Source organism: Thrips palmi, unplaced genomic scaffold (assembly GCF_012932325.1).
Source record: "Thrips palmi isolate BJ-2018 unplaced genomic scaffold, TpBJ-2018v1 HiC_scaffold_4, whole genome shotgun sequence".
Taxonomy (NCBI): domain Eukaryota; kingdom Metazoa; phylum Arthropoda; class Insecta; order Thysanoptera; family Thripidae; genus Thrips; species Thrips palmi.
In genome coordinates, this window is record NW_023144631.1 from 6,291,890 (window position 1) to 6,313,524 (window position 21,635).

The window sequence follows — 21,635 nt, forward strand, 5'->3', positions numbered from 1 at the left end:
CTCGCCGCCGCTGCGGAGTTCGTGTCTCAAGGGACTGTACCCGGGAGACGCAGACGCGCAGCCGCCGCGCCTTGAGCCCTTCCCGTCTGTGTCGCAGTGCGGGCCCTTTTCCAGGCACACAGTAAATGTCTTACGGTGAAAGACTGCTCCAACATAATATGGTACCAACGAAATTCGTCAAAATATCTATAAGGTACAGTGAATTCTCAATGGTATGTTACGAAGTCAGCTGCACCACCATAATATGGAACATTTTCACCATGACATGGTGAAAATTCACTGTACAACATTCACTGTACAACATTTAGAGTGCAGCTGCCCCGTTCCAGGCCCAGCCGGCCCAGTCTCCAGGCGACGCGTGCGCTGCGTGCGGTGCCGCGCTCCAGGTTCCCATAGGGTAGCGGACACCTCCCCGAAGGGCGACATGGTGGCTTCCGCCCGGTCTCTAGCCTCGCGTGGACCCGTGCGCGGGTGGACCCACGGGCCATGGGAGCCTGAGAGTCCGAGGCTCGCCGAGGCTGGACCGCGCGTCCGGCCGTCCGGTCCCACGCAGCGGGCTGGTTTGACCACGCTCCGGCAGTCGCCCCCCCAAGGTCACCACCAAGGTCACCACCAAGGTCACCCATGCCCCCCAGAGGAACCGATGAGGTCCACCATCGCACGTGGGGTGGGAGGAAGTAGTCAACCAATGAGAAAACAACGGTTTTACTATAAAAACGATTTTATTTTCTTCATTATTTCAACAAATAATATGAGCCTCAACGGCTTGTATTTCTCGCACACACACGCGTTCTCAATGGAAACTAATTTATAAAACAAAAAACATGTTATCACAAAATCACACCACTCTCCTTATTTACATAAAAACGCCTTTTCAGACACGTGTTTTACAAAAAACACGATGAGCTTGTAATTCCGAGCATAGCAAAATAATTTAAAGTATCAAGTAAAAAATAGTTCCTAGGGGGTGCCATCATCCAGCCAGGCGGGATAACATGAGCACCTCCCTCACTAAAATGGCACAAGTTTCACATTTTCATTTTCCACTTATAAAAATGGCACTAAGTTTGTCGGCCTCCTCCATCCTCTTCGTCTTCACTCTACACTCACGCCTATATGACTCAGATCTCGACTAACCTAAATTAATCACAGTCTTCATCCTGGGTTCGACACCCCTGGCTGTACTTCGTCTTGGCAGTTTGCGTTGTCGTCGCCGTCCTGGACGAAACCTCACGACCGGAAGGTCTTCGACAGAAGGGCGAGGAAAGCGAAGAACCGGAACGCGAGGATCAGTGCTCCCAGGTTCACGATGTCAATCCAGAAGTTTTCCTATGAAAAATGAAAAACAATATGAATGAGCAGGATTTGAACCGCGGACCTTCGGGATTCAAAACGGCCTCCCGAGCCGCTCGGCTACTGACGCACCTCGTGGAAGGAGAGCGTCTCGAGCACCACGTGGCCAGTGCGCGGGCAGGTGGCGTTGCCGCGGGTGCAGGCGATCTCCTCCACGCCCTGCCACTGGTTGATGAGCAGCGCCTCGTCGCCGTACTTGAACCACGACAAGTACGACAGCCACTTGAAGTAGCTCGGCACGGAGCTGGGGGGAACGAGAACAAGCGGGCGTTAAAGACTTTCCTTTGCAAGTTTTTGACATATTGCTGAGTCCCGGTGGCTTACTCGTTGTTGAGGAAGAAGCCTCCGAACAACATGAAGGGGATGACTACGGGCGGGCCTATGGACAGCGCCATGGAGACGCTGTTTGAGATGCAAGAGATCAAGTAGCCTGGAACAATAGAATTTCCAATTTTACTTTTTGTTGCGTTTTTCTTCGTCCAGTGAAAATCATTTTAAAGTGTCGTGCCGTACCAAAGCTGGTGGCGACGTTGGCCACGAGGACGATGACGAGGCAGGCCAGGAAAAAGCGGGCGGGCTCGGGGTTCAGGCCGATGAGGTAGTAGGGCAGCGAGATGAAGAGCAGCGGGAGCACCAGGAACACGGGGGTCTCGGCCAGCGTCTTGCACAGGAAGTACACGTCGGCGCGGTACATGCCGTTCAGGTGCTCCCTCATGAAGATGGGCAGCTCGGCGCAGAACACCTGCAAGGAAGTGCGAGTATTGGGTTGCTGCACGTGCAGTGTGAGGGCGTGGCACAGTGCGCCAGTTGTCCGGTGGAGGCGGTCAAAATCCCGGACGCGTCTTGAGCTCCAGATCGACTCGAGTCGCTAAACGGGACTTGAACCAAACGTGTGACCCCACCAATGGATTCCTCGTTCGGAGAGCCATCCATTGGCGGGGTCACACGTTCGGTTCGAGTGCCCCACCAATGGATTCCTCGTTCGGAGAGCAATCCATTGGCGGGGTCACACGTTCGGTTCGAGTGCCATTTCGCGACTCTGGAGCTCAAAACGCGTCTAGAGTTTTGGCCGCCTCCAACTGTGCGTGACCCCCCCCCCCCGGGCCTTTCGCTTTGTTTGGCAGTCGCTTACGTTGATGACGGCGAACACGTTCTGGAACGTCATGTTGGTCAGGCAGATGAAGAGTACTCCGTTGATGTTCATGACGCCGTCCTGGTCCAGTGACTGGCCGTAGTAGATGAGCACGATCATGAGCGCCACCATCTGCAACAACAAGGTTTTAGGTAATCCAATCCACTTCCCTCCAACACGGCTGCACGGAGAGGGGCACTCACGATGGTCTGCAGCATGCGGACTTTGATGAGCTGGGGCTCCTTGAAGACGGAGAGCGTGGAGCGCCACAGCACGGCGCGGAATTGCGCCAGCCAGGACGCTTTGTAGGGGGACGTGTCCACCAGGAAGAGGTCCTCCTCCCAGGAGTGGGGCGGCTTGGCCTGCGGGCGGAGCGGGGAGTTGGAAGTTAAGACACTGCATTGAGCGGGCAGCTCCAAGCGCCGTGCGAGGTAGGCCGCGCCGCAACGCTCCGCTGCTTAACGGGACTGCCTACCCCGCCGTCCGCAGGCGCTCCCGCGAGTCCGCGATTCCACCCCCGCGCACTCTGTCTCTCTCGCACCGTTACGGCACACTCCATGAGTGCGAGAGAGGCAGAGCGAGAAGTTCGCCGAGGCCCACCACGTGTACTCGTACAGTGTACGCACCAGGAGGTCGCTGCCGGCGTCCGCGTCGTGCTGCACCTTGAGGCCGTACTCGGAGCGCTGGAAGGCGTCGCACACCATCTCGATGGTCTGCCGGCACGACTCCTCGCGCGTCGGCACCACGGCCAGCAGCTGCACGAAGAAGTCGGCGGGGTTGTAGTTGCTGGGGCAGCCGGCGCCGAGCCTGGCGGACCAAGAGCGAGTGTGGTTAGGTCTAGACTACGGAGACTTCGAGATTGTGGTGGCTTTGAGGATGGTACTGACTGGCTGAAGAAGCGGCACGCGTGGTCCGGCGCGCCCAGGAAGGCGACGCGGCCCTCGGCCATCAGGAGGACCTTGTCGAACAGCGAGAACACCTCGGACGACGGCTGGTGGATGGTGCACACCACGGTCTTGCCCTTGCGCGCCATGCCCGCCAGCACCGACACCACGTTCTGGGCCATGAACGAGTCCAGCCCCGAGGTGGGCTCGTCGCAGAACATGAGCGGCGGGTCCGTCAGCACCTGTAACATGGCGCCAAGGGGCGTGAGTGTGAGTCTAGCGCCCTGCATGGGTTGCGATGCTAGTCACGTGGCGTGTAGTCTACACTGTAGACTCACCTCGGAAGCGAACGACAGTCTTTTCATCTCCCCTCCAGAGATCCCCTTGACGCGGCCGGGGACGCCGATGGTGGTGTTCTCGCACTTGGCCAGCGCCAACTGCAGGGCAAGAAAGTCATCAATCACTGCCGGCAGAGTGTTGTACCCCACAAGGAGTAAAATTTCAAGACTTGCCGCACCTCCTGGATGACCTCGTCCACCCTGCGCATGCGGCGCGCGTACGGGATGTGCCTGTCCATGCGCACCAGGGCCTGGAACACGAGGTGCTCGCGCACGGTGAGCGTTCCGATGAACAGGTCGTCTTGCTGCACGTAGGCGGACAGCGCGGCCACGGCGTTGCGGCCGACGCGGACGCCGTTGACGCAGCGCCGCCCCGTCACGGACACGCCGTTGCCGGAGCGGAAGGTGAGCGTGTTGAGCAGCGTCGTCTTGCCCGCGCCGCTCGAGCCCATGATGGCCAGCAGCTCGCCCGGGTACGCCACGCCGAACACTGCAAAGGAGACGGGTTAATCTCTTGTCGCTTTCCAGGCCAACCGCACCGCACTGTGAGGAGAGGTAGTCCGTACCGCTCTTGAGGATGTGCTTGCGGTGCGGCGCCACGCCGTGTCTCCCAGTGCAGCGCCCCCACAGCGAGCGCGCGGCCTGCAGCGCGCCGCCCCGCTGCTCGTCGCCGCTGAAGACGTTCACGTCGCTCCAGGAGTACACCAGCCGCTCGTTGCCCATGGGCGACAGGATGGTGTCCCTCGGCGGGCCGCCGCCCCCGCCGTCACCGTCGCCGCCGTGGCCGTGGACGGGGCTGCCGTTGAAGCTGCCGTAGCCGTTGCCGTTGCCGCGCTCCTTGGAGAGCTCGTCCAGGTACAGCGGCGCGCCGTCGTAGACGTGGTTGGGTTCCTGGCGCCGCAGAGACACACCGGATCAATGCAAATGAAACAAGGTCTTTGGCGAGATTCTTTATTAACTTTTTGCAGCTCGCGTAGGCATGCGATACTGGAATGCAATCTGCCGGGGAAAACGTATGACCGCGGCATCGGTCCAGCATCACGCTGTTCGCTTATATAATTGGCGCGACAACACCGCACCGTCCCCTGATCGTCGTGAACGCTTTCTAACCCGCACCGCGAACCGTACCGCGTGGCGGCGTGGCACGCCGTGCCGTGCTGTGCGGTCCTCAACCCACACTGTGAGAAAAAAGTACGGAAAAAGTACGGAACATGTCTGGTCAATAATTTGCCTGGAACGTCCGTACTTGCCAACTACGGAACGTTCCGTACTTTTTTCCGTACCCATTTACATGGGTTCATATGGAGCAAGTACGGAACGTTCCGTACTTTTCTCCGTACCTCCGTACTATATTTTTCTGTACCATTTCCGTACAAAAGTACGGAATTTTTTACAGTGCACGCGGTCCTGATTGGCCGCAGAAGCCGGCAGAAGCCGGCAGGGAGGCTCTCGTATCGCGGCATGCCGTGCAACGCGTATCGGGTGTCTCGCCTACATTCCCGCACCGAGCCGCTCTGGGTCGGGAGGATCACGACCTCCTCGGGCACGCCGACGGTGCTCTGAATGCCTCCCAAATCAAAACGCTTGGCCTTAACCTCGGACTAGAGGAACGGCCCCAGGATAGGAATGTCCAGCTTATATAAGTGTGGGCCATGCTGCCGCTGCGGCGCGGCGCGAGGCTACGCCGGCAAGGCCAAGCGTCCTTACATAAGCTGGATAGGAAGCTGCGACCGGCCTAGCCTCTTCGCCGGGACGCCAGGACTCATTGACCCGGTGCCAGGTCCTGCGAGGTCCTGCGCGCGAAGTGCGTCGCCTGTTCAGGGCGACTGCTTGGCGTGCTCGCCGTGCTCGCCGCGAACCCCGAGGCGGTTTTTTAACGCCGTCGGCACCTCGTTGAGCTCCATCTTTGTTGAGACGGAAAGCCATATCAGAGTGACAGGCGAGGGCAGAGAGGCTGGTCGAGCGAGCGGCAGGCAAACCCGACCAGTCGGGATTCCAGCTCCCCTCCCCCTGCGCCCCCCGCCAGCCTTTCCCGGTTCCAAGAGGGCCGGCCGCTAAGTCACACGACAAGAGCCGCTGGGGCGACCCCTGCACGCCAAAGGACCCCAAAGAAGTCCGGCATGTGTTCGAAATCGATCGCGAGAGGACGGCATCACGCAGCCACCCCTGCGTTACGTGTTTCGCCTGGCCAGGCTGGCGCCCCTGTTGGCCTAGGGTGGCGCCCCGGGGTCGGATCACATGCAGCGCACTTGCATTGCACGCACGCCGACATGCACTCACGCACACACACGCGCACACACACGCACACGATCACGAAAAACACTTTTTTGAGCAAACCCGAGAGGTGCATCTTGCCGCACACGTGGTCACGCCAGTGGCCAATGACCTGTTATCAGCGAGCGTAACCGCGTAGTGCGTAGCACCTGCTGCAGCGAGGAGCTTCCTCAAATCGTCTCAACAGTCGTCGATCGCTTCAACCAGCGAATTTTCACAATTTTCACAATTTTCACAAAGTGGCAACGACCGGTGTCTTTCGAAGCGGCGCGGCGGTGCTTGAGATTGAAACAGTGCACGGACACGGTACTCACGTCGTGCAGGGAGTTCCCGGAGCCCTTGCGGCGCGTGCCGCCCTCCAGGAGGGGCGCCTGCTCCTCGCTGACCATGGCGGAGGGGCCGAGGGAGTCCTGGGTGCGGACTGGACGCTAGACGGCACCACTGGCCTCGCCTTGCCTCGCCTCGGCTATAGCACGCACCTCGCTCCAACACCCATGCGCGGCGCGACGCGGAGTGGCCGTCGGGCGTACCGGGCCTACTGAGCCTGAGCGGAGCGGAGCGAGCGGAGCGTCAGCGAGCACGCCGTGGACGCCGTGGACGCCGTGTGTGTGCGGAGCAGTGTGGAGCCCGCAGCAGCTCGGCGGGCGGGGCGGGGTGGGGCGGGGCGCGGCGGGGCGGGGCGCGACCGCTACCACCGCGACGGCGACGCCCCTGCTGCACCGCCTCCGCGAACACAACCACCGCCACCACCTCCTCGACGACGTCCTCCCCCCTCTCCTTGCCGAAGCGATTTCCGCGCCAAATAAATGCGCACGAAATTTGGAATGCAGAAATTGGGAAAATCTTATTGTGATGGCATTGTTTCCAGTGTGCTCGGAACGTGTCTTTGGAATTGTGATGCGAAGTTATTAAACGGCCAAAGCGAGCGAGCGGTCGGACGCGCCCCACCCCACCTTCACGTACTTTACGTAACCACATCCACGCTGCCGCGCCCCCTCTCCCCCTGTCCCTGTCCCGCTCTTCTCCACATCTTCTTCGTTCCTTTGCCCGTCTCCCCCTCCCTCTGCCCCTCGGGCGTTGTCGCTTATTCCAGCCCAGTTTCATAAAGGTTGGTGCTCGATGCCGGTTTTCGTTGGTCCACCACAATGTAGCGCCGGGGACGCGAGGGACTTGCGTCGGGACTACTCCCTTCCATTCCGTGCCGTCGCGACACCCGCGGCACCCGCTCCTCGTCTATTGACTCTGGCAATCGCGTCGTCGGCGACGATAAGAAATAAGCAGAAGGAGCTGCCGCCAAAACACGGCCCTGGCCAGGTCGAGCGCGGCGCCAGCGCGAGGAGTATGCACGCAGTCCCGCTCCCTGAGGCGAGGGGTATCGCCGTCGCGTGGTCGGGTGCGTTGGGAGGCCTGCCTTCACGGCGGCGCGCTGTGCTGCATTGTAGCCGCCAACTGGGGCTCGCGCGTTTTGGCGGGAAGCATGATGCTTGTTTTCGGACGTGCCCGCCGAGCTCATTCGCGGTCTGCAGACTGATTCCGAGAGTAGCTCTGTCTCTCTCGCACCTACACGCAACGCCCCTTGAGTGCGAAAGAGACAGAGCGACGAAAGCGACTCTCGGCATCAGTCTGCAGGACGGACGGCGGCGTGCCCGTGGCGGCAGATTTATACCCCGGAATGCCGCGCGGGGAATGCACGGTCGAGGCGGTGCACCGCGGCATGCAGGCCGTCGTGCAGGCCGTGCTGGCCATGCAGGTCACTGCGCGAGCGGCAAACTGCAAACGGCGCGTAGCCACGCGACCTGGGGGCCGCGGCGACAGCCCTCGCCCTCCGGTAACTCAAACTGAAAGCCACCTGAATCAACAACACCCCTTGAGCCTCGCACTGCCTCAATTTAATAACGGGGCGTTGCTTTCAACCATATCGCACCCCCGATCAATCCACGCCGACTGTTTCCACCATTTTTCAATTCACATCGACTTTTTTGCAAAGCCCAGCGACACAGAGACAGAGCGGTGGCAGTACAGTACGTCACCCAGCACTTCCATGACTGCGTGATGAGGTCACAGTATCCGCGAAACCTGCGTCGCGGCCACGTCACCAGTGCCACCGCCACATGGCGCTGCGTCACTTGAGGCGTCACTCGCACGCCGCGAAATGGGGACCGCGAATTCGGACGGCTGTGCATGAGCAGTGTCGCGACATCCGTCATCGTTTTCGCCAAATTAGCGATACCGCTGCTCCCACACGCTTATTTGCAAATCGTGTGCCCGCGTGTACTCAAGGCTCAAAACCATGCGTCCGCACGCAGGGAGTTTCATGTGTGCAAAGCGTTCGGACACAGCTGCTGCCCAAGTTCAAACAGTTCAAGTGGAAGTACAAGTTCGAGTTAGGGGTTCCAATTCGCGGCCTTGGGCTGGCGCCACACATTTACTTAGTCCAAAACGTTTAAAAATTGTATCAATGTAAGTATGGACGAACCTTGTTCTCTCAATGGCCAAAATAGTGATCGTCACCGTTCAGGGGTTCGAAAGGAAGAGCTCACACTCGGTATTGTCAAATTTATTGCGCGATACCACGATAAATTTCTGGGGACAAGCAAGCCACAGTTTCCGCTGCAGGACAAGGAAGTTGGCATTCCTTCGCTGTTTTTCTCTCTTCTTATCCATTTCTTTTTCAGACAAACAGGTGGGCTTGGCGACCCTGATGAACCCAGATGCCTCCTCGCGGCGTGTCGCCGCGCGGCGCCGCGTGCCGTGCGGGGACAGCGACTAAAGCTCCGCGGTCGCTCCGCGGTGAGCTAATGAAAACTACTCGTAACGCGTCCGGCGTGGAGGCCGGCCGGCAAGCGCCGCTATTTCGGCGCGGTGATGTCACTCATTTCGGTTCAGCGGTCCGCGGACAGCGAAGCGCCTTTTCAAACAAGACGCATCATAAAGCTGTGCGCATGCACCAGGAAGCGTCTCAAACTTTCAGTCACAGCCTTTTCTTACCATCGGTTCAGCCTCGCAGAACAAAATTGAATTTGAGAATTTTAATCGAATTTTCGACTTGGAACGATGTTTGCGTTGACACGGTAGGGGAAATTAATTTGGTTAGGGGGTCCACACTATCTTATCAAGTCAAGGACTCTGCTCGAATATAGATCCGGGGAAGGACTCCGAACCAGCTGGAGTGTCTGTGTGGTGGGTGTGCCAAGGACGCGTGAGCGTGTGTGTGTGTGTGTGTGTGTGTGTGTGTGTGTGTGTGTGTGTGTGTGTGTGTGTGTGCGTGCGCGCGCGCGCGCGCGCGCAAGGGGGCTGAAAAAGAGGAAACGCCGCGTGGCGAGTCGGACACGACAGGAGGGCTACTTCCAAAGAGAGAGAAAGGAACAGAGAGAGGCGGCGCGACGACTGCGGGACTGAGAGAGACGGAGTGAAAACAACTCGCCGCCGCCTCCGCCACCGCCACCGCGGCGGCCGCGGGGAGGGGGCAGCAGGGCCGTGAGAAGGCGCGGTTCGGCGAGTCGCCGCGCTGCTCGGGCTTGGCGTCGGCCGGGCCGGGCCGCTCAGTTGACCGCCAACATCCGATCAGGACACGCGTGCTCCAAGACACACCCTCTGCCAACCAGGTGAGTCCGCCTCTCTCACCTCAGCATCTCCAGTGCAGTGGGTACAGTGTTGGCTCTTCCTATCCCACTGCTGAGCTCGCGCGCTTGCACCGAACAGTGTTTTGTTGGAAACAGCTCATTGCAGTCGATAAATTTTTCATAATTGAGGATTGCTTGTGGCTTTTTGGTGCCATTCGCTGCGGTGTTGTTCTTCCTTCAAATTTTTGATGTGGCCGACAATCGGTGGAGCCAAACTGCTTGCCGTCCGATCCAGCTGCTCCAGCTGTGGCTGGGCTGGACCCGAGGGGTGGACCCCACCCCGAGGGCGGCTGTCGAGGCCCACGAGGGGTGCGCCGCTCCGCGTTCCGCGTCCCCTTTGTCTGCTGCCGTCCGCTCGCCCGCGGCGTCGCCGTTTGTAAACAACAGGCGGACAGACAGACCGGCGTCCTGGACGATGCACGGCGCTGCAGCGGGGCAGGCCGGGCCGGGCCGAGCGAGCGCGTCCCTCCAAACTCCGGTGCTCCGGTGCAGGGCTCCGGGCCGCGTCCGGTACACGGTGCCGCTTGGTTGCCCTCGGGGGGACCGCCGCTCCGCCGCTCCGCCGCTCGTACCCGGAACGCGTCCCGCACTCCTTGTTGTGCTCCGGGCCGCGGGTCGGATTTTGATCAACAAGTGACTCGCGGCGAGGACGTCGCCACCTGTGGCGCCCGCGGCGAGGCGCCGGGGCCAGTACAGTAGTTGTTTCCCTCGCTCTGTCTCTCTCAAACTCATGGGTCGTCTCGCACAGGTGCGAGAGAGACAGAGAACGGCTCTCGGAATCAGTCCCCACCGGTGCGAAGGGACTTCCCGAGGACCAGGATTGCGTGGGAATTCAAAGCGATCTGCTTTGAGGACGGCGCGCCGTTGTTTGGGTTCTCGCGGCCTGCCGCCTTGCCGGCCCGACGCCCTAGGCTGCACGCGAGAGTCGCGTTTTTATTTTTAAGTGGAAGGGATAGGACTGGGGGGGAAGGCCCAAATAAAGGCGGCCGAAGTGGGCCCCAGGAGGGCGTGGCCCCGTGGCCGGCCGGCCGGCTGCCTTCCCTTTTGGCCTTTGCCTGCCTTCGCCCAGAGTTCGAACTTTCCAGCTACTCGAACAAACGCTTCGAAACCCAAAGGCGCCCACCAAACGACGCCCACGCATCTACACACAATAGCCCGCGCACCCACTCAAACGAAATAACCGAAATGAAAAAGAAATATTGATTGGTTTCAAACCCGCGCCTCGGCCGTTCCGCTCTCATTTCCGGCTCGCTGCCGCTGCTCGCGGTGATGGGCGACGGGGATGGGCGGTGTCGTGTTTCGCGACCCCGTTGCGCCCCGAGGTGCGCCCCCGGCGGCAATTTCAGGAATTAACCGCGCGAAATGCGATAGCCGCTTGCCTCGTCGATACGCTGCGAGGGCGTGGCGCGGCCGGCCGCCGTGGCGGTGCAGTGCAAGTTTCCAAGTCCTTCTCGCCTTTCCGGAACAAAAATAATTCCCCGGCCAGTGTATATACTGGCGCCACGGTGCGGCGAGAGCATCGGCCCCCCGTCGACCGCGCCGAGTGAAGGGTTCTTTTTTACGGGGCGCCTTATCTCTTTCTGGGGGAGAGTGTACTGCTTTCCAATGCCGCTCGTTGGCCGCGGTGAAAAATTGGACACCTCCCTTTTGCGCCCACCGCCGCAGCGACGAATGCGGGCATCTGTTCACCAGAGGCGCGGCAGCTACGGGGTTTCGCAGGGCGCTTTTACTGCTCCTGGCCGCCGGCCGGCCGGACGTAGTCAACCTCCACCAGGCCGCGGCGCCGTGGCCCTTCTCGTAAACCGCGGTGCGCCGCGCGAGGCCTGCTTTGTGCGCGCTCTCTAGGCGCAGCGCAGCGCCGGTGTCCGTGTTTTCCCGCGTCTATTTTTGAAATTTGTCGCGGCCCAGCCGGCACAGCGTGCGCAGGACAGGATAGCAATGAAATTTGTTCGTCCAAAAGATACAAGCAAGATCGTACCGTCTTTACCTCTGAACAAACATTCGTATCGCTTCGACTAAACACCCACGAGCTCATTTACCCACGTGCGCGGACGGACACACACACACACACACACACACACACACACACACACACACACACACACACACACACACACACACACACACACACACAAACGCGCCCGTTGTGCGTCGTGCCCTGTTGCTAGGCAGCCGCCCCATTCCAGCCCTGCTTCCGGGGAGCCTTTCCTCGAGGCTATTTCCACCCGTTTCCGCCCGCTGCTATGCAGGCCGTGCACCCCACACTGCATTTTCAGTCGCGAGCGGTGGCGCCGTCAAGCCCGCTCTGGAGCGTGCGTGCCCCGCGTGCGAGCGTGCCTTTCGGAGTTCTTGGCGCGGCGCTTTGTTTTTCCATCCCGTGTCGTCCGGCAGCGAGTGCGCGTCGCGGCAGGACACGGTCAGGACCAGAGCGGCCTCGCGGTGACATCACCGCCGCAGAGGCGTGCCGGGGCGGGGCGGGGCGGGGCGGGGGGGGGCGGGGCGGGGTGAGCCCCGGCGCCACAAGGTAGACACTCCCACTAGTTCCTCACCGCGCATCGCAACGCCGCCGCCGAGGCGTCTCAGGGGGGCCACTGACACAAGACACGTGTAAGCGTTCAGAATTTTCTTCTCTCGTACTCAACTGGTGATTAAAACGGCTCGAAGAATGCCAGTGGCGTGACGCGTTGAGCCTTACGGACGGGCCCGATCGTCTTGCCCGCATCGGCCGTCACAGTGACGCCACCAAGTGGAGCCCTGTCCGTGCTGTGACGCCCCGGTCAATTAGTGCCCTCTCCCCCGCCGTCCTCCAGGACCGCGCCCTACGAGACCACGTCTCGATGCCCAAAGCTGGAGACGATCCAGCGCGCACTTGTCGCGCTCCGTCTCCCTCGCTCCCTGACGGCACGCTCCCGAGTGCGAGAGAGATAGAGTGCGGGCAGCGGAATCGGACTGCTGCTGGAAGCGAAGCGCTGGAAGAAGGCCGGTGATGTCACCACCCACCGTCTGGCGTCTGGCCCGGTCGGCGTCCTTGTCCTTGCCCTGGTCGTCGTCGGCGTCCTCGCGGCCGACGAGGAGGAGAGGGGCAGTGGGGGGAGCAGGGGGAGGCTCGGAGCGGCGGGAGGGTGGGGGCAGAGCACTCCCTCGGTGACCCCAAGACAAGTTCATGTATGCGCCTCGGCGGAGCGCGGCTAGCCGGTCGGAGCATAACGACCGGAAGTCCGGCAGAGCGGCGGGACGGCGGGGCGGCAGACGGAGCGCTGCATCGGCTTTGAATGCCATCAAAGCGGCCCTGTGCGGTGGCGGCTGCGCGCGTCTGGGTCTGGCGCAGCATGGCCCAGCATGGCGCCGCTAGGTAGGCCTTCTCGTGGTGCAGCCGCGTGTCCGGGTTGCCTACCTGCCCGGCTGGCCGCCAACGCCGGCAGGTAGGCCGTCCCGTCGAACGGCAGTGTGTCTGCGTTGCCTACCTGCCCGGCTGGCCGCCAACGCCGGCAGGTAGGCCGTCCCGTCGAACAGCAGTGTGTCCGCGTTGCCTACCTGCCCGGCGCTCCGGTGGCTTGACTTTAGCGCCGCGGCGTGGACCGGTATGCTAATCCACACTACTTCCGATGTGTCGGCGCGAGCGTGTGTTTTGAGCGCGGGCCTGAGCCATGAGATAATCGGCCAAGAAACAAGCAGAGTGGCGTGATGACTGTGATGACGGCCAGGCCGGCCAGGCGGCGGCGAAGCCGGGGAGAACAAAACGAGTGCGGGTTGCGGGTTGCGACACGGCCTTTCCTTTCCCCGATCGGGGCGGGGTGGGGCGGGGCGGGGCAGGGCGTGGCCGGCAGGCAGCAAGGCACCGCGGCGATGCGATCCGGGGGTCAAGGTGCAGCGCAAAGCGAGTGTGATTCACCCGCCGGGTCACGCTGAGGCCGCCAGGCCCGCCACGCCTCTCTCCTGGTTGTTTGCGCCTTTCGGCACGGCCCGGCACGGCCACATCGCGGCCTGCCGCGGCCTGCATCCATGATGGCGGCCATATCGCGGTTCGGCGGAAAATAACCCAGCCGCGCGTACAGCCGCACGGGGGCGTGGCGGCCGGGACGGCCGGGACGACGACGTACAGGGTGTGCTGGAGGTGCAGGACGACGGCCTGCTCCTGCTGCTCCTCGCGCGGCCCGGCTGCATTCCTTACCATGTGTGCCGCGGCCTGGCGGCCCGGCGGAGGCGCGGCCGGCCGAGGCCTTGACCTACAAATGCCGTCATCGCCGAGCCCGCCACGCCGGCCAGGGTAATTACGGCCGGGCTGCCGGAGGCTCGCCTCGGCTTTCGATTCGGTGGCGGATCCGCGGCCGGTCCGTGGCACATGGCTGCGGCCCCACTGCTTCGGGATGCCGTCGCGGCCGTCCGCGGTCCGCGCCGTGCTGTACGCTTCGGCGTTGGTACGCCGGTCGCGCAGCATCGCGCCGTCACGCAGCTTTCCCGCGTTGCCGCCAAGCCAGGCCTGAGCGTCCGAGAGTCGTAATCGTCGCTCTGTCTCTCTCGCACTCAAGGGGCGGCCCGTAGAGGCGCGAGAAAGACAGAGCGACGAAAACGACTCTCGGAATCAGTCTGCAGGCCCAGCCAGGCCAGGCCAGGCCTTCCCTTTTCGGTCCGTCACGTCGCCGACGGCCTCTCTCCCTCGTCCAGGCGTCGCGCTGCGTCGCGTCGGCCGACCACGGCGTCGCGGCGCCATTCCGAAGCACGGCCACGCCCACGCCGCGCTCTACATCTATTGTGAGCCCGTGTGCGTGCGTGCCTGTGTGTTCGGAACGGCCGCGTGGCTCAGCAGATTCCGCGAGGGTGGAGGGAGCACCGCCCCAGGCCCCAGGCCGCCCGACGAAATCACTCGCAGATGGCCGACCAGGGCACTCCGCACTCCGCGCGGCACTCGTGGGCGCCAGGCACCACGCACTCTTTCTCTCTCTCACACCCACACAGTTCTTTCAGAGCCATAATGCGCACCGCCCCTCTCTGTTGCAGCTCTGCCCGCTAGAAGCTAGAACCCACCCGTCACAATGGCCATCAGCAGGTTCGCTCTCGTCAAGTTCCTGGAGTTCGTAAGTACACTCACAATCCCCACGTCCTTCGTCCTCACCGCGCTGCCGCGCGGCTTCGCTTCCGTCCTTGGAGTCCTTGGCGCTGCCGCCGCGGCCACGCGGTCTCGTCGGCGCGCTCCACGTTTCGTCGTTCGGCCTCTCTCGCACTGATCCGAAACGCCCCGTGAGTGCGACAGAGACAGAGAGCGATGTTTTGAATCGCTCCGCTGGCCGCGCACTCCGCGCCGCGCCGGCCGGTCCCGTGCCCCTGGGCGGCGCGGGGCGTGGCGAGCCGTGAGCCGTGGGCCCGGCGAAGTTCCTCCAGTGGCCAGTGGGCCAGGGTCGCGGCTCTCTCTCACTCACTCTCTCTCTCTCTCGCTCTCTCTCGCACGGCCGGACCAATGGGCCGCCCACCGCGCCGGGCCGACGGACGCACCAAAACAGGCAGACCCTGCGAGTGCATCGACTGGACTGCATTCTCCGCGGCCTCGACCGCCTCGACATGCACGCGCGGCGGCGCGGGGGGCACAAGAAGCAGTGCGTGTGGGCGGCCGATCGCGTGGGCGCTCTGGGAATTGGCGCGGCGCAGCCATTAGAGCCGTCGGGCCCGTCGGGCGGTGGCAGCGACTGGTTCCGAGCAGTGCTGTGTCCCTCTCTCTCTTCCACGCCCCTCGGGCCGCCCCGAGTGCGAAAGAGCGAACAGCACAAGCGCATTGATCGGAATCAGCCTGCAGGCTCTCGATGACCGGGACGCTCGAAAAAGGCGCGCCTGGGAAGTCCGACGGCGTCCTTGATCCTCCGCGGCGCGCGGCGTGCGGCTGGGCCTCCTCCAAGGACGCGGCGCCGCGGCGCTCCGAGAAAGGCAGGAAGAAGAAGGAGGCGCGCTGCAAATCATCGCACGGGTACTCGTCAGCGCGGTCGTGTCGCGGTCGTCCTCCGCGGTGCAATGGGTCGCTGCACCGCACAGTGGGCCAGAAGAGCAGTGGAGGCGGCCGAAACCCTAAACGCGTTTTGAGCTCCAGAGTAGCTAAATTGGCCTCGAACCGAACGGACCCCACCAATGGATTGCTCTCCGAACGAGGAATCCATTGGTGGGGTCACACGCTCGCTTCGAGTCCTGTTTAGCGACTCTGGAGCTCCATACGCGTCTAGAGTTTTGGCCGCCTCCACCGGTCTTCTGGCCCACTGTGCACCGCCACTGCTAATCCAACCCCCCCGTTGGCGCCGGGCGTGGCGGCGCGGTGCTAAAGCTAAGCCGCGGTATGGCGAGGCGGCCGCGGACAGACTCGTCGCCATCGCCATGCTGAGTAGGAAACAATGACGGGCCGTGGCGGGGCGGGGCGGGGCGGGCAAGGTTTACACGAGTCGACCGTGAACTCCTCTGCTTGGCGATGCGAAGGAGTCGACCGGACGGACGTTGCGGCCACGACAAAGTGTGCGTGTGCGCGCGCGCGCAGTGCTTGGCCAATGGCTTTGAGCTACGTCCAGCTAACGACCTGTCATAGCAGGGGCTGACTCACAATCAAATCGCGCACGCCTCCACAACGGCGCGGCAGTGCGGCAGCGCGGCGGGCCGGCCGGTGCGTGGAAAGGACGCGGGCGGCATATTTCACCGCGCGACCCCCTCGCCCTCCACGCGACTGGCCAACTGGCCGCTCGCTCTGGCGCGTCGCGGAAGCCGAAGACGCGGTCGCCGCGAAGCAGTGTGCCGGCGTCACGGCGTCACGGCGTGCCGGCGTGGCCGGGCGTGGCTGGCGTCGCGTCTTCGCCGTCAAAGGCCTGCGCCGCGCACGCATATTCCCTCGCTCTTACGGCGCGCACACGAACGGGCACTCCGAGAGGGGGGCGGGGGGCGTGGACGTGAGAACGCCTCTCGACAAGGGCGAGTGGGATGGGCGGCCTGGGCGGCATGGGCGCGCCAGAGAGGCGCCGCGCCCCGCGATGCTCTGGATCTCTGGGTGAGCGACAACCGCCGTCACTGTACTCTGCGACAAAGGGCGCCCCTCAAGCCAACCGCGGCGAGTCTCCCGAGCTTTTCAAACCCATTCAGAACCTCAAGTGCGCGCTTTTCCTGTGATTTCCAGGCGCTGGCCGCGGCCTGCGTGGGCCTCCACTACCACAGCTTCTCGGACACGCAGACGTCGCTCATGCTGGCGTCGGCCACCTTCGGCGGCTACCTCATCATCACGTGCGGTGTGTTCGCCGGCCTCCTGGCTGGCACCCCCGTCAACAGGCGCATCGTAAGTAGTGTACTAGCGGGCCGGCGTTGACGGCCACCTCGCTGCAGTGCGCTGCCCACCGCGGCGTGTGCCCCCTCCCCCTCCCCCACTCGTAATTGGAGTGTGGCCGTAAAGCAGCTGCTTGTACAGTGCAAGAGCAGGCGTTGTAACCCCACCGTAAAACCGGAGCTAAAAGGGGCGTCCCCTGGGCGAGCGCTCGACGCGAGGTCGGCGGCTGACACAATTTTCTGTTTCCAGGACATCTACTTCTGCCTGCTCGGCTGCGCCCTGTTCATCGCGTCCGGCTCCCTGGCCGTGGAGCACTTCCAGAACCTCGGCAAGGGCCAGCTGCGCGACTACGGCCTGGCCAAGGCCGCCCTGGCCATCATCAACGGCATCATCTTCCTGGTGGACGCCGTCTTCGTGTACCGCGGCGACTAGAGCCCCGCGCCGCACTGCCTCCATTCCAGTCTGAGCGGACCCTGTGGACGGCCGGGCACTTCTCGACGCCCTGCACACTGATTCCGAGAGTCACAGATTTCGTCGCTTTGTCTGTCTCGCACTCATAAGCACACCTTGTAGTTACGAGAGAGACGAAGCGACGAAAACGACTCTCGGAATTAGTCTGCTAGTCGACCTGGCGACCCGGCCGCTGCAGTGCCCCGCCCTGCCTGCCCTTCTCGGGCACGTTTCGAATCTCGAATCCGCCGCCCGGCCGGCCGGCACCAACATGGCGGCCGCCGGAGATACCCCGCGCGCTGCGGGACGCTAGCGGAGGGACTCCCAGCGCGGCGATACCCCTCACGGCAGCGCGGGGTACATCCGGCCGGTACAGTCACTTCCAGAAACCAGTGCGCCCGTGCCGGCCAAGCAACCAGGTGCTTCATACATGTGACTTTCATTCATCGTAGTAGTGTTGTTGTAGATTCATCGCTCAAACTGCACTGATGGTTGCACTTCAAATTTTTTTTACGTGTCGCATCCACACTGTTATCATGCTCGTACAAGTTGTTTAACTTACACTGTTTTAAATCCTCTCCCATTTTTAATCGGATGCGTTTGTTCTAAAATATTTATCATTCTCGTGTCTCTCTACAATGTATCTTAATTTATACACTATTTTTTACTTTTTTAAGCTTTTACAGTTTAATTTATAAGACCAAAGTAGAAGTTCGGTAAGGACATCCACGTAGTAAAAGACGCGACAGCTGTCATTATACTTTACAAAACGGTTACACTTTTTTCTATAAATGAGTTATGCATTGCCAGTATGTATTTCCTTGTCGTATGCTTTAACCTGCTGATAAGAATTTATTAAAACTGTTTCATATCGTAATCCGTGCGTATGTACCGACAAAGACCTGTTGCAATAAAGCTACGGCGTATGTGCTAAATCATCCCTGTCTTTCTAAATTATTGAACCTCAATCAAACGAATGTCAAAAATATTCTCGAAATGATAGACAGATATGCTGCCCTATGCCATATGGATCCCCAAAATGCGAAAAGGCCACACATTCCTTGCTAACTCTCCGCACGGCACTACCCCACGTCCAGCGGCGCTGGCTGGCGGCGCGGGGTATCGCCACCTCTCGCCTGGAGAGGGCGCCACGGGGCGGTCGTCGGGGTCTGATGGGATGCCTACCCGCACGGCGTTCGCCGCATCGACGTGAGATGAGATTCCAAGTCCCAAGACGTGCGGCGAAGCGACCAGCTCATTGGAGAAGGAGGCGCCAAAGATTTCCAAAGATTTCGTTTTCAAATCGGCGCCAACTTCAGCTGACCTGAAATAACAATTTCTATAAATATTCGAAAAATTTAAAAGACATGTTCCCTGAGGTGGGCGACGCTATCAGCTCACCACACTGCACTGCCGAAAAAAGCTAGGTGTCGCTTCTGGCCCCTTGCTCTGCCCGCCCAGTGGCCCCACACCAATTTTCCTCCGGGCCGACCGGGCGACCCACCACCGCCCCGCGGTCAAGATCTTCATCACGGGTTGACAAATGTGCGACACGGAGTAATGACGCACTGCTGCTCCTGCTCGGGGGCGTGGCGCTGGCGAGGCGGGGCGGGGCTGGGCGGGCGGGGCGGGGCGGGGCGTCGCTTTCCCGCGGCCACAGCAATTAATGCGCCCCCGGCCGACGCCGCCGACGCCCCAGAGACGCGAATCATTTAGCCCGTGCCCCGCAGTGCCGTGCCGGCAGTGCCGTGCCGGCAGGGCCGCGCTGCCCGCGTTGCCACCTTGAGGGCCCCGAGGCCTGGAGGGCGTACCTCAGCGCCCGGCCGCCCGGCACGCCCCCTCTCGGAAATAATAACAAATAATGATGATGATGTATGCAAACCATTTCCCATGGCACCCCGCGGCCCGCGCCTGGGACCGCCCCACAGTGGGCCAGAAAACAGTGGAGGCGGCCAAAATTCTGGACGCGTTTTGTGCTCCAAAGTCGCTAAGCATGACTCGAATCGCCACCAATGGATTGCTCTCCGAACTTGGAGTCCATTGGTGGGTCACACGTTCGGTTCGAGGCCCATTTAGCGACTCTGGAGCTCAAAACGCGTCTAGAGTTTTGGCCGCCTGCACTGTTTTCTGGCCCACTGTGCGCCCTGCCCGCCGTGCCGTGGCCGCCGTGGCTGCTCGATAGGCCACTTCGTGGAGGAGGGGGCGGCCTGCTGCCGGCAGCTCCGAAATTCGGCCACTTGTTCGTGACAGTGGCCGCGCGACGGCGACATGGTGACCGGAAGTGGGCCGGGCGACGCGATGCGCGCCTTCCGGTCGGCCGTCCCTGCGACGCCATTGGCCGAAGGGCACCGAAGGGCCGGCCAGGGATGAGGGTGCACTGCAGAGTCGCGGAGGAAAACAGGCGTCGGCGTCGGGGGTTGTTAAAAAATATTACAAATCGGTAGGGGTTCTCGGGCTGATTTTAGAAAACCACCCCTCAAACTCACCCTTGCTTTTCTCGGGGCGTCTGCTTTATGGAGCGGAAGTGTCGATACCGTGGTGGCGGGGCGTGGCGGGGCGTGGCGGGGGCGCGCCGACCAGAATATTAACGCGGCGAACATCCGCCCGAACACGTCGACGAGCCAAACTTTTTGTGAAAACGTCGCGTTATTTGCCCGGCAGCACACTTTGCACACTCGCCTAAAAAAAGGCAACAAAAAAAAACTTTCCGAATTTGAATAGGGCGATGGCGCGGGGGGTGAACGCTACGCTGTACGCAAACATGGGCCTCTAATTACTGCAGGGCTACCAACCGGCGTCACGCCAACGACAAACTAACGCCACTGTATAATGACTCGTGTGGTGGCCGCCCTGGTGGCCAGGCCAGGCCGCCCTGGTGGCCGCGCCGCCCGCTTTTCGTGAAAACGCTCTTCCCGGAAATTAAAAAGGCATTAAGGCGACGGGCCGGGCGGTGCCGTGACAGATAAGGAATCTGGACGCGCGCTTTTTGCTTTCGGCCGACGCTTTTTGCCCCTTGCGTTCTGCTTTCTGTGTGTTTTCCGAGGCGGCGCCAGCTTCCGCGGGGCCGCGGCGTCGCGTTCCCGGAATCTCGAATTACCAGCAGACTGATTCCGAGAGTCGTCTTCGTCGCTCTGTCTCTCTCGCGCCGTTACGGGACGCCCCACGAGTGCGAGAGATACAGCGAATGACTCGCGGAAACAGTCTGCAGAAGAATAAAATCGGTGCAGCATGAGAGGCCGCGTGACGGAGGAATTGGGGCAATGCCGCGCAATGCGAGTTAGGGGATGCTGAGGCATGTCGAGGGTGGCCTTGCCCTGCGCTGCAAGCTCGCTGTAAGTAAGTCGGAATTGAGTGAATATCCCCCGATGTGGCCACACGTGTCCCCAGCGGGATATCGCCCCCCACCCCAGGTCAATAAAAATAAAGGCCGCCACTTGCTGTGTGCAGTGCGCGCGGGGTGTCTCCGCGTCTCGCGGGGGAGGGCCGCGCTACAGACTGATTCCGAGACTCGTTTTCGTCGCTCTGTCTCCCTCGCACCTATAAGGGACGTCCCATGAGTGCGAGGGAGACAGAGCGACGAAAACGAGTCTCGGAATCACCCTGCTGGACCAGGCCGTGCGCGGTGAGTTGCTCGGGGTAGCGGCCGCAAAATTTGCCGGTCGCGCAGATCGCGCTTGGCCGCACAGCGGACCGTGGAATACCTGGTTAGGCGCGCTGTGCTCCGGGCTCAACCAACCCCCGAAATGGCTCGCATTACACACCTGGATGCTCCCCAAACGATGAAATCATCGCCACTGTTATGTATCTTAGGGTCGAGTTTGATTCGATTTCAGAACGTAAGAAGGTCAAAATGTGGAACGGCCGCTGCATCGTCGCCGTGTCACCGGGACTCGACTCCAGACCGACGCGACGCACTCCGCGATGGCGGGGCGGGCGCGTCCCGCGGGCCCCCACGCCACGGCCTGCAGGGCCTGCAGTGTGCCTGCAGTGGGCGGGCCGTGGCGGGCCGGACGCCCCAGCGCCGCGACACGCCGCGACACGGCAGGGCACGACGCCATGGCGGAGCGCGAAGCGACGGAGCCATTGTGTGCGCCGATAAAATCATCGCGCGGTGCGGCGGCCTGTCGCTCCTAATGACGGGCAGGGCACGGCACGGCACGCCGTCCGCTAGAACAACAACACCGTCACAATGGCGTCGCCGTCCGCCGCGCCGCTGCCATTGATTGAGGGGCGCAACCGCGCCGCGGAGGCGTGGCGGCGTGGCCGGGGCGGAGGGAGGCCCGCACAGTGGGCCAGAAG

General features: G+C 61.9%; 2 protein-coding genes across 2 annotated transcripts; one reads left to right on the forward strand and one right to left on the reverse strand.

Moving 5' to 3' along the window:
* Window positions 1-709: 709 nt before the first annotated feature.
* Window positions 710-6,572, reverse strand: LOC117649444 (protein white). Its single transcript, XM_034392248.1, has 12 exons — window positions 6,296-6,572; window positions 4,274-4,598; window positions 3,887-4,197; window positions 3,708-3,806; window positions 3,373-3,611; window positions 3,112-3,292; window positions 2,689-2,847; window positions 2,486-2,617; window positions 1,867-2,095; window positions 1,678-1,783; window positions 1,426-1,597; window positions 710-1,329 (listed from the first exon to the last, which is right to left on the reverse strand). The coding sequence occupies exons 1-12, from the start codon at window positions 6,368-6,370 to the stop codon at window positions 1,231-1,233; spliced, it is 2,127 nt and encodes a 708-aa protein (XP_034248139.1). The 5' UTR covers window positions 6,371-6,572; the 3' UTR covers window positions 710-1,230.
* A 2,902-nt stretch (window positions 6,573-9,474) lies between these two features.
* On the forward strand, window positions 9,475-18,274 carry LOC117649663. Its single transcript, XM_034392607.1, has 4 exons — window positions 9,475-9,586; window positions 14,603-14,679; window positions 16,743-16,898; window positions 17,136-18,274. The coding sequence occupies exons 2-4, from the start codon at window positions 14,638-14,640 to the stop codon at window positions 17,316-17,318; spliced, it is 381 nt and encodes a 126-aa protein (XP_034248498.1). The 5' UTR covers window positions 9,475-9,586; window positions 14,603-14,637; the 3' UTR covers window positions 17,319-18,274.
* The last annotated feature ends 3,361 nt before the right edge of the window (window positions 18,275-21,635 follow it).

What these genes read in the sequence shown, in the direction of transcription:
- LOC117649444 (XM_034392248.1), bottom strand. Translation starts at nt 6,370, where the DNA reads ATGGTCAGCGAGGAGCAGGCGCCCCTCCTGGAGGGCGGCACGCGCCGC. An exon ending in TCCGCATGCTGCAGACCATC is followed by an intron (nt 2,618 to 2,688) that starts GTGAGTGCCCCT and finishes TTGTTGTTGCAG; the next exon opens with ATGGTGGCGCTCATGATCGT. An exon ending in GGCTTCTTCCTCAACAACGA is followed by an intron (nt 1,598 to 1,677) that starts GTAAGCCACCGG and finishes CGTTCCCCCCAG; the next exon opens with CTCCGTGCCGAGCTACTTCA.
- LOC117649663 (XM_034392607.1), top strand. Translation starts at nt 14,638, where the DNA reads ATGGCCATCAGCAGGTTCGCTCTCGTCAAGTTCCTGGAGTTC. An exon ending in TCGTCAAGTTCCTGGAGTTC is followed by an intron (nt 14,680 to 16,742) that starts GTAAGTACACTC and finishes TGTGATTTCCAG; the next exon opens with GCGCTGGCCGCGGCCTGCGT. An exon ending in CCCCCGTCAACAGGCGCATC is followed by an intron (nt 16,899 to 17,135) that starts GTAAGTAGTGTA and finishes TTCTGTTTCCAG; the next exon opens with GACATCTACTTCTGCCTGCT.